Source organism: Micropterus salmoides, unplaced genomic scaffold (genome assembly GCF_014851395.1).
Source record: "Micropterus salmoides isolate LMB-PRFRI ecotype aquatic unplaced genomic scaffold, ASM1485139v1 Ms_hic_scaffold_12, whole genome shotgun sequence".
In the NCBI taxonomy this organism is placed as follows: domain Eukaryota; kingdom Metazoa; phylum Chordata; class Actinopteri; order Centrarchiformes; family Centrarchidae; genus Micropterus; species Micropterus salmoides.
In genome coordinates, this window is record NW_024040263.1 from 28,208,912 (window position 1) to 28,221,061 (window position 12,150).

The 12,150-nt window shown below is 37.6% G+C and overlaps 2 protein-coding genes across 2 annotated transcripts; both read right to left on the bottom strand.

Annotated features, from left to right (window-relative positions):
* Positions 1-230: 230 nt before the first annotated feature.
* On the bottom strand, positions 231-4,759 carry LOC119899693 (CD209 antigen-like). Its single transcript, XM_038714351.1, has 7 exons — positions 4,603-4,759; positions 4,152-4,286; positions 2,886-2,984; positions 1,989-2,783; positions 1,572-1,714; positions 1,277-1,386; positions 231-1,164 (listed from the first exon to the last, which is right to left on the bottom strand). Exons 2-7 carry the CDS (start codon positions 4,252-4,254, stop codon positions 1,026-1,028), a joined length of 1,389 nt encoding a protein of 462 aa, XP_038570279.1. The 5' UTR covers positions 4,255-4,286; positions 4,603-4,759; the 3' UTR covers positions 231-1,025.
* Positions 4,760-9,148: 4,389 nt separating this feature from the next.
* LOC119899926 (N-acetylaspartate synthetase-like) lies at positions 9,149-11,917 on the bottom strand. Its single transcript, XM_038714752.1, has 3 exons — positions 11,845-11,917; positions 10,787-10,912; positions 9,149-9,720 (listed from the first exon to the last, which is right to left on the bottom strand). Exons 1-3 carry the CDS (start codon positions 11,915-11,917, stop codon positions 9,326-9,328), a joined length of 594 nt encoding a protein of 197 aa, XP_038570680.1. The 3' UTR covers positions 9,149-9,325.
* Positions 11,918-12,150: the final 233 nt, after the last annotated feature.

Sequence of the window (12,150 nt, forward strand, 5' to 3'; positions counted from 1 at the left end):
GACTAAATAAAAAGGATTAACTGGACTTTTATTTTGTCTGACGGTGTTGACAAAAACTTATAGTAAAGACAGGCAAAACAGATATTTTATTACAAAATCTAGCAATATTTCGGTGCAACCCAAAATATTGCTAGATTGGTGAGATCTTGTACGACAAACACAAAAGTTTAGATGTTATAATATTACATTTTATTTATTTTTATTTATTTTTTTATTTTGTAAAAAAAACAACAAAACAAAGGGCAACACTAATCTAGTATCTATAGCTTTAGGTGTAGTGTACCAATGACTTGGGCCTATGGACGATTCATAACATTAGCAGAACAAGAATGGATCCTTTTATTTAATCACATGTAAATGTTTCAACGTATAAAATGTGTTTAGAAAAATATAAAATAAGCAAACATTTTCTTTGCAATGTAAGCAGCCTTTCATCCATGTGTAATTTGAAGAGTTAAAGCACAGATTGAATGGTTGTTTATGCATATTCGATTATGCATAATACAGTATATTGCTGTTACCCATTTCCCCTGCATCAATATGAATCTTCGCACTGGCTGGACATGTGCCTTCCTGGTCACACAATAAGCCAAAACCAACCAAAATGGCCACTAAGAATATTTCACTTTCACCACATTTGCTTCTCTTTTAACACACATTTAACAAATTTTAGAGAAAGCTTAAACTCTGCCCAGCTGGTCCGTCACTAGCTCAACAGGAAGTAATTAATTAAGTATAAGTCTTGGAAGATGCTTTTATTAGTTAGTAAATCACAGTGGCAAATTAATTTGACATAATCTCAAAGAGATTTAAATATGTCAGTTAGTGGATCATTAAACTGCTTAATACACAAATCATCACAATACAGTACCTATGAGGCTGAATGTGTGGAAAACAATCACAACACATAGATTAGTCTGCAACAGGAAGTCAAATCTAGCTGTTGTGTTTTTGTACTATACATATATTACATGATTATCACCAGTAAGGCTAGCAACACCCGTACATCTATGTGTACAGGAAAACTACATCTCACAGATCCAATTTTGTTCTACGTTACAGTTCTCATCATTCCAGTCGCCATTCCCTGAGGCACGATGCCAGAATTCCACACAGTCCTGGTTCCTCCCGTCATAGCTGTTGGGCTGGTTTTTACCCCAGTACCTGCAGGACAAGGAGAGACATTCACAATGAGAATAAAACCTATCCTTGGGTGAATGAAGTCAACATTGCCCAGAGTTTTTAGTTTGGAAATAAGGGGAGTTTAGTTTCTTACGCTGTGGTCAGTGGTGACCCATCTACCCATTTCCACTGCCCTTCTACTCCTTCATCAGTCAATCCAATCCAGACTTCTTTCTCACTTCCATACAAGCTATTAATGAAGGTCTAGGAGGGAAGACACATAAAACAATGGATGAAATTATATTAATAATGAAGTTGGCAACTAGCTGTCATTCTTTGCAGCACCTTTGACATTATACAATCATTATTACATTGTTAATATAAATTCATTTTGCATTTATCAAAATTAACACATACAGATATAGACAACTGTGCACAAATAAACAAACCATTTTCTCTCTGCTTTTTATGATTGCCAGGTCGGCTCCTTTTTTTTGACAGAAATCTCTGCTCATGTTCCATGTTTTCTTGCTAACAGAAGTGAAGAAGCAGCTGTTTTCAAATTTCTTCCAGCCAGTGGGGCATGTCTTTTCTGAAAATGTAAGGTATTTATTAATAATATCCAAAAAAATTGACAAAAGTGTTTACAGGCACTGAGTAAGAGTACTTTTTAACATGTTGTTTGGCAGTTATCTGTGGTAAGAAAGGTTTGGATTTATTTTTATCAGAAGGCATGGCTAAAGGACCTTTCAGCTTTTTGCAGCATACATTTGACAAGAAGGCCACATGGATTTTCCAGGTAAGTTGAAATATGAAACATGTTTAATATAAGCTTTTTCTCAGGTTTCTTAACTCCTTCTGCTTACCTTGAATTGTTGTGTTCGGTATCTGAACTTTCCCCAGCAACAGGTCTCTCTCAGCAGTCAGGTTGTCGTTTTTCATCTTCAGCAGGTCTCTCTCCACTGTCACATTATTGCAACTACTTTCAAGCTCTCTTTTTTCCTGAACCAAGGAAGTGTAAGAAGCCTGCAACTCTTCGGACGTTTTTAAAATTAGGTTACAAGTGGCCTGCAGAGTGTCTTTTTCTATCGTCAGGTTTTGGTGACTGCTTGCTAGCCGGTCCTTCTCATTGGAAGAGAAGTTGTATCTGTCCTGCAAATGCTCTACCTTCTTAATCAAGGTGTTGTAATCCATCTGTAATTGCTCTTTTGATCTAGTTACATTATTATATTTGTTATGAAAATCATCCCTTTCTTTGGTGACTGAGTTATAACTGGCCTGTAACTCATTTTTCTGTTTGAACACTTGATCGTATTTTTTTTGTATCAAGTCTTTGGTGGTAGACAAGGCATTGTTATTAGTCTGCAACAGGTCTTTACTGGCTTTTAGCTGTTCATTCTCTTTTCTTAAAGCACCGTTACTGGCCTGTAACTGACTTTGGCTAAGTTGTAGACTGTTTTTTTCCTGAGTCAGTAAATCGTTATTGGCCTGTAGCGAGGTTGTTCTTCTATTTATGCCATCGTATCTGTCCTGTAACTGTTTACGGATGGTCTCAAGATTGTCTTTCTCTTTTTTCACTGTCTTCAGGTTCTCCTGTAGATCCTCTCTCTCCTTACTCACGGTTTTTAGGCTGGTCTGATGGTCTTGCTCAACTTTTCTGGCTGCCGGAGATGAGAGATATAAGTCAATCAGTAAATCAGTGATTTTACCATGACTATGAAGATACTATGAAGATATGACAGAGAAAACAAAGAGGTACTCACAGTGGATGCTCTGACCTATGACCACAGCCAGCAGGACAACACACAGCAGCCCAAGGCAAACTGTAGCAACCCGGAAAGGGCTCTTTCTCAATGCATACACTGAATGACAGCAAGAGTAGATACAATTAAAAGTAACATTCAGCAAAAAAGCTGGCTAGTTATGTAGAAATACACATAATTCATTATTATTTTGAAGGCCTTCAAACAACATATAACACATATCAACATAAATCACAAATATAATCTGCAAAAGCAGAAAACCTTATTTAACTAGTGGCTGTTTGGGTTGGGTGGTAAGGATACAATCTTATCTCAGTACAATCTTTATGGATAAAATCATTTAAATAATTAGAAAAAATAAGAGAAATAGAATTTATTAGAAATAAAATATTTAGAAAGAGGAATGAGGAATGCTACATTGCCATAAACCATTCCTGCTCAGCGATTTGCAACATTTGACCTAAGACAACCAAAAGTATTAACGGGATATACTGTATACCTCAGAATAAACACGCACAAGCAGTTGTGAATTTTGATTTATTGATATATATTGTCATGTAGAAGTAGCTATAACTTAGCTTAGCTTCTTTTGTCTCATACTGCCAGTATTTTAACAACGTCCAGCCAAAATGTCCAGTCGAAACTGTCCTGTTGAATAAAACTGAATTAAAGCTGTAATAATTGATTTTGTGGGGCCTTGTGGGAGCAGCAGAACAAACTGTAGAAACAGCATTGACTGGTTAAACTCACAAGGTTGTTGTGGCAAATGCTAGCAAATAGTTGCATTTTATGTTAATCCAATGTTCACTCTTTTTTTAGCCCTGTTTTGGTTTCCACCAGCTCCTGAGCAAAATATCTGACTCTTTCACAGCTTACAGCTCCACTGTTTTAATCAGATCGTGGCCAACTTTGTCTGCTGTATGGTGCTGAACAAGTAGTGTACAGTTGGTTTATCAGAGCTTTTTAGCTTAAAACTACCTACTTGCTATTACTGCCAGAAACATGACTGATGTTACTCTGTATCTTATTCTGCTCCCCCAAAAAAGTGTCCCAAAAGTGGGTTTTTAGGTAAATACGTTATTTTTTAAGTGTATGGTATGAAAAATACTGTCATTTTTAATTTAAGAATTTCTGTTTGTGAGAGCAGTGAGACTGAACTAAAACAGAACTGAGACAAACTGACGGTTGCAAATACAGCCTATTGCCTCATGGTATATATTGTCACATCAGCCAACCCTTTGTGGAATGAAGGTCTTATTTTCTTACCTGAATACCGAATCTTGCTGCCATCCATTAAAAGTTGCTTATAGCCAATATTACTGTCCATTTCCATGTTTGTCACTGTAGAGCCACGGTACTCGACAGACATCTTTGCATCTATTTCATGAGCTGGCGTCTTACCTGAAAAAAAAAAAAAAAAAACATTAATATCAGCTTTTGAAATAGCTGTGGAGTTTTTCAAAAATATTACTGGAAAATTTCAATGATTTCCTTTTCGTTTATGTTCTTTTAAGTGCCCTTCAGTAAGTTCCCATCTCAAAGATACTGTAGACCCTGTGTAATCTTTAGTGGATTGAAACATCAATTGTCAAGGTGTCAAGCATGTTGTCAAGGTGCTGAAACAGTCTTGGTTTTAGCAAGTTTGTAGTGCAACACTGGATACTAACACCAGATTTAGACTTTCATGAATGTGAGATATAAACAAAGTCAACCTTACCTCAGCTTGTAGAGATGATAACAGTCAGCGAATTGGAAATATAAGAAATTATGTTTTGAATAATCTTGCAGATTGAAACCCACTGCCTGTAACTTGACCCTGCAAAAACATTCAACTTATGCTTCAATATATGCCACACTCCCGTTAAATCATTGGCTTCCTTCACACTTTTGGGCAGTGGAGCAGAAATTGAGGGTTGGTCAGTAGGCGGAGCGACAGCCTCCCTCCTTGCCAATTGCTAGTGAGTTAGGAACACTGTTGGTGAATGGTTTGTAGTGTTATCATAAGCTAAGAAATGTTGAGTTTTCAGTCCTAATCAAAAACACACTTTAAACCAGCCAAGATAAACTCATTAGTGAAATCAGTTTGTGTTTCTGCTGGAAATAAACACCTGCTTTCTCAAAGGTCATGAAGGCAAAGAGCATTACATAGAGGAGCAGCAATTTCCCAACATGAACCACATGTTCACATGAACGGATATGAGGAAGAACAGATTTGACAGAACACAAAAATGCTGAACATGCAGTTTTCATACCATGGAAAACAATTGTGTCGATTGCTCAAGTTTTGGTCCGACATATTAGCTTGTCAATCGTTCAACAACTGTTGCTTATTCAGGTTCCTGTGTGAATATCACATGTGTAGACAGTAGAATGAATCACAACCCGTCCTGAACATACAGAGGGACAATGCTACTCAGCTGCCCCAAAGAATGTAGGTGTGCGAGCACTGCCTGGGCCTCCTCACCTCAACCCACAGAACTCCCTGGACCACAGGATGTGACCCCGACTCCTACTTACATTTATTGAGAAATTAAAAAGTTAAGAAATTAATTTCTAATTTTGAGACAATAGATTTGTTTGCACTCACATGAAAATATTGGTGAATCCAGGTCACTGGAAGAGTTCTGTCAGGAACATTATGTAGGCCTATAGCCTATGTGCTGCTGTGTATGTTGTAAATAGATCTACTTACAGTAGATCTCTTAACGTTGACTGCCTCACTCCATTCACTGCAGTGGCTCGCGTTCTTGTTAAAGTCTATGCCCGCATACGACTCACAAGCAAATCGAGACACTGTGGTTATTATAAGTAGGTAGCTATCTAGTTGGTTTAATGCACTTCACTTTACCTTCAGAATTTCTGAATTAGATTGTCTACTAACATTAGCTAGTTTCTAACTTTTGCCTTAAATCAACACAAAGGTCAATTTTTTGAGGTAAGACGGATTTGAATATTTTGCATTAGGCTACTTTGAAGAATGAAACATTAGCTATGACTGAAGGCATAGACCACGCAAAAATTTTACTTTGTCAGTTTTCTTACTTTGAAAATAGTCTCAAAGCAAGAAAAGTTATCCATATTCTATATATATGTTTGTCACTTCCGAATCAACAGAGAAGGCAGGAGTTGTTTTTTATCCATTCATTTAGGTATGGGGACTAGTACAAGATATATAATGTTAAATGAGATGATGTTTTCAGGAATCCAAGCTGGAACCCAAACAGACACTGGAGACAGACAAAGAAAATTAAAGTAATTTATTGTAGAACAGGTAGGTTAATGAAAAGAAATGGGAGCTGGCTGGGGTTTTGAGTCCACAGTGTGACTTGAAGGAGTGAACTGGCAGGTTTGCTGGCTGGTGACTGGGGCTGATGCTTGGAAGTGAGATCCAGGGGAATTCCTGGCAGAGTGAGCTGGCAGGCAGAGGTGGGAAATCAGAAGACAAAGAATTACATTGTAAGTGGGCCTGGTAATCATACAAGGCGAGAAGAATTACTAGTTTCAAGCAAGTTATGATAAGACATCCTACATATAACTCAATGATCCAACAGGGACTGGATTTAAGCCTCTTACAGGGAAGTAGATTGGTTTTATGCCGGACAGGTGTGCAGATTGGTGATTGCGGGGAGGTAAGGGGAAAAGCGCCAACCAAGGAGAGCCTGAGGTTGCCCCCCACAGCCACTAATTGAGAGGGGAGACAGGGAGAGGACACAGATACACAGGCAAAACACACCAAGCATGCACCCACAGGCAAAAACATGTCCATGCCTTTAATGTTAGTCATTCACAGGCCTAGATGCTGTATGGTAGTAACACATCTGCCTACCTATTTGGCATGTTGATAGTGTATTTGGTTCTGATACAGAATTATCTGGGTCTGTGTGAAATTATGGTCTGCTGTTGTTGTGTGTGGGGATCTGATTTGCTGGCAGTTTTGACTACAAAAATTGTTGTGGTACGTGCCCCATGAGCTGGTGCAAAAGATTTGAATTATCATCATCCACAGACTGCAGACATTAAACAAGCAAGATACTGTAATTGTATTTCAGTTCACTGAACCAGTACTGGGCATCCTTTATGCCCTGGAGAAACAGGCACTAACAGTGTCTTGACAAGGCTGGGCTCAACTGTTACACTCTTCTTTTATCTCATCCGAGCAGCTGTGTGTTTTCAAGATCAGCTGATATCTCAAGAAGAGCCTCTGAGAGAGAATTGTGAACACACAGGAATAACCACTCCATACAGAAAGCGCTGTTCACCCAGAGATAAACACTGTTTGGTTCATTTGAATGTTTCACTGATCAGTAAAGGCTCTAAATAGAAAGCCTCCAGGCCGGCTTTATTACTATGAGCAAAGCCGTGCAAATGTGAGAATTGCTTTTAAAGTATTCACTTCTTTAACAGGGCTCTCCACTAATTTTGAATATGAAGTTAATTTTACCCATCATGAAGATTACTGTACTCCTCAGCTTGTGGAAACAGTTGTGTAACGGTTTCCATGGTTCTGGCCTGTGTTACTGTACTAACAACAGGGTTTGAAGGAAGTGAGCATTAACCCACACAAAGATATATATATATATATATGAAATATTTTAAAATTTTGATTTCATGTACATAATTCCAGTAATTGAGATGTGAGAAACATGTTACACAGATTCCACAGAGAATTTTTTCTCAAAAGAAATACTTTTTTTAAATGTTTTATCACATGTCCTTTGTGGAGGACATCGGGTCTCAATTGACACAAAAAATACATTAAAAGCCATAAATCTGGCATTGATAAGAACTCATTTGCTATGCATTTCTATTACATGTGTCTAATTTAAAACATTATAAACATTTCATAATGGACAATTAATATTTAATTTTAAGAAACCTTTTTTTAACTAAAAATATTACAACTTAAAACATATCCATCCATCCATCCATCCATCGTCAACCACTTATCCTGCGTACATGGTCATGGGGGCTGGAGCCAATCCCAGCTGACATCGGGCGAAAGGCGGGGTACACCCTGGACAGGTCGTCAGTCCATCGCAGGACTTAAAACATATTACAACTTAAAAAATATTACTACCTAAAAAATATTACTACTTAAAAAATATTACTACTTAAAAAAACATTTTGCTCAATGGTTGAAGATCTGAAACTAAGGATGAGTCAGTACACGGACAAACAGACAATGTGATAAACACATCATGCACGGTAAATCAGAAGGCAATTCTTGGTCTTTGAGACACAAACACACATGTTGCATCTGCAAATACTGCCTGCATCAATCAGTGCTCTATTCCTTAAAAATATGGCGTTTACCGTCCCTTACAAAGGACATGGACTTAAGAGTGCATTTTAAAAGGCTTAAATTTAACATACACCTCTTAAATCTTAGTAATAAATAAAGTTCAGGCTTTCATACATAAAAAACAAAAGTATTATCAACAATACAGACCTGATATTTGTATAAATTTGATCAATTGCCTAGAACATAACATTTGCTATGTTGGCCACACCCTTATTTGTCTGACATCACTAGAAAGCCCAGGTGTTTGAAAAATAGTCCTCAGCGCAATGTCTCCCACAGAGGACAAATTTGATTTGCTGGGGGCGGCTGAGAGGTCTAAAGAGAGACCTCTGCTGCTTTGAGTTCCCCAACTTTATAGAAATGCAATGCTATATACAATCTTTATTTAGTCAGGTAATGTCATTGAGATGAAGATCTCTTTTTTTACAAGAGAGACGAGAGTACTGCACAAAGAAAAACAACAAACATAGCCAGACACAACAAAAGCAGACAAATACATTGCTGAAGTACCCCTTTAATATCTGCCATACACATACACTGTATATTGATATATTTATTCATATTACATTGTGTCATATATGCTTATTGGGTTAGATTATGGGAAAGTGAATACCGAGTTTACATAATAACTGAAATATAATTAAAATTTACTCAAACGAAATGTGTTGCTTTTCTCACAAACCCACTGGACTTTGAACTTTTGTTAGTACATATTTCAAATGAAACTTGCTCATACCTTGTATGGGTACCTTGTACACGTTGTATATACCTTGTATACCATACTTGTCCCCATACCTAATTAACCAAAAATGGGGTGTCTTTGCCTGAACCCTATGTTCGTGTTCTGATGTAGTAGCATCTCACAGCTTCCACAGCTACCAAGTAATGATTGATGTCTACACATCTACCAAGGAATGGATCATTTGAGCCTTTGCTGATCCACCACCTCTACAATTGAGCTTTAGGTAACTAAAACGACTTAGTTAAAGGTAAGAATAATTGTTGTCATGGTAAGAAACCATAGTTGACTGTTGGTGGGGGGAAAAAGGTTGCTTCTCCGGAAAGCATTTGAAAAAAGATTTCTGGTGCAGAGTCTTGAAAATTCACTTCAGTTAAGTCGTCCGCACTGTTGCTAAAATCAATGTTGTCCATTGGAAGTGATCTTGCCATTTTGCACATTGAGGCTGTAGTGGTGATGGCGGACCCTGTAGAAAATTTGTTCCAGTAAGGAACATCTCGCACCAGGTGTGACGTACCCGTTGGTGACCCCCACGCAGCGGAAGCCCAGACGCTGGTAAAGCTGGTGAGCAGCGTGCGTGTACGCTGTGGTTCCCAGGACAACGGAGGAGTATCTGTGACTGACAGCAAACTCCAGAACCTTTCGTCCCAGTGCCACGCCGACTCCACAACGGCGACAGCTACGGTCAACGGACATCCGCAGCAACTCAACAGCACCTCCTGACTTGAGCAGGCCGCCTGCTGCTACGACACCTACTACTTTGCCTTCCAGCACTGCTACCCACAGACAGGAATCTGAGATGGAGTGCAAGGACATGAACATGAACATGATGAATAAAGGATGTGAAAATTGCATTGACAAACGAAAAATTAGTTAATTAGTTTAAATCAGTTTAAAACATAATTCATCCACGCTGGGAGAGGTTTCACAGTAACAAGAGTTGACCTCCATAATTAACCTGATCTTATTATTACAGTCACTCAAAGAATATGCATAACATCGTTTTCAGTGGCGGATTAATTCACTGACTTTATTACACGCATCCTAGTGTCAAGGAAAACCTGTGCATCAATAAGTCTCTCAATAACTGAATGATGATGCTGCTAGATGTTTTTATTTTGGTTGGTCTAATAGACACAGACACTGCTTTGTAGCATCTGGACAGCAAGTATTCCTAGTAAGCTTGTGGATTTTATCAGCTATACGACTGCTTATTTTCTGGCCTGTTTTAATGTCTTTATTAATCATCCAATTCGTCAGATCCAATTTATTGTTTTTTTACTTACTATTTTCAAATATTTCTTAATGTCAGACATTAAATGGCTGTGTGCGACTGTGAAACACTACAGACATTAAAGGAAATGAGTCCAGGGCATTATCTTCCTGACCAAGTCTGTTCTCCCAATAAACCAAAGAAAAATCAAACTCAAGCCACCTTCTTCTTTTCAGCAGCAGGTATGGTATTATTTTCCCACGTCAATGTATTTCAAGACCATAAAAATGTGAATAAATAGAAATAAAAATAGATATAATACTTAAAAGTATTGTTAGAATACCAATACTAAGAAACATGATCTGAAACATGAAACTATGGCCCTGAAAATATGTTGCTTGTATGCTTTATTAAACATTTATAAGAACTTCTTCATTTTGGGCTCACACTGTACCGGAGGTCTGGTTGTGCAGGATTTGAAAACACTCAATTCCCTTTTGTTCAGAAAACTTATGAATTGCTATGATTAATCTGGAATAAAAGTAGAATCATTACTCATTCCTTTTTTTTCACTGTAAATCAGAAATGGCAGGAGCATTTAATTTTTCAGGAAATACTACACGTGGAATTTATATTATAATGTATACCTGAGGAGTTCATGTAAAACCCTTCGATGTCCCCCATGTCTCTGCTCATGGCGTGCTCCAGGTAACCATGGATCACACGTCTGCTGTAGAAATAGCGTCCGCATAGCACAATTGCAGGGAGGAGTCCTATCAGCCACCAACACGAGGTAATGACTAAACATACAACTGCCGGAGGAAAGATATGAACAGATGTGTGAATGTAAAGACAATATAAAGTTATTGTACTTTTAACCAGCGGTGGAAAGTAACTGAGTAAATTTATTAAAACACTGTACTTGAGTACTTGAGTTTTTGTTTCATGCTATTTAATACTTCTACTTCAGATGGAAATACTGGTCTTTTTTACAACAATAAAATACACATTGCTAAATATTAAACCAGTGACACTCAACTTGTGTGGCTTTTTGTCTAGTTGGGGCCCCACACTAATCATCTCAGATGGTGTCACTGAACAGTTAATTTTTTTCTTCTTTCCTACACCATTAATCATCTCACAAGCCTTTGAAGGGGATTGATAACTACTTTTATTGATAACTACAGTACTTTTACTTTTGATACTACAATTTGCTGAAAATACTTACTTAGAAAGTAATTTCTTTAATTAAGCAGGATTTTGTTTCAAGGCCATTTACTTGAAATTGAGTCTTTTTACATTATTGTACTGGTACTTTGTTCAAGTTCCAGCACTACTTTTAACTTTCTCGATGGCTACAGAACAAAGTTGAGGCCTACAGAGTTCTTCACATTAGGAACACATGCGGACAAAACAAATGAACGCAAAAAACCTCATTGTAAAATAAATCACAGTAACACAAGACATAAAACACAAGAACTAATAAACCACAAAAGAAAAAAACTGCCTGTTTTTTAAGCAATCAACCAACTTTGACGCAAAGAGTCTATAAAAATAATCTCATAATAGATGTGTCTTAGAAATAAAATACCGTCTCCTGGTCTTTCCAAAGTCTCAGTGCTCCCTATCTGTGTGCTTGCAATTACCACTTTACAAATGCTGCAGAAACAATCACAGAAATATGTCACTTATGTAGTAATCTCACCTGTCATAGCAGTATAGAGCAGGAGACTCTCAGGGTGATGTATCAAGCCTCTGAAGGCGGTGTCTGGAACCATCTCCATCAGCCCTTCATAAAAGATTCTCTGTACCTCCGGTTTGTCTACTGGCTCAAACTCACGCACAGCTATAGTTTGAAGTCTATTTTCAGCTTTTAGACCTTTTTCATATTTTTGGACATCCCTTTTCTGTTGTTTTTCCTCCATTTGAAAATTTAAAAAAATAGGATACAGAAGATGCAAGTATACAACTGGTAACTAAGGTTCAACCGCTGACAACTTCTTTCAGCAAC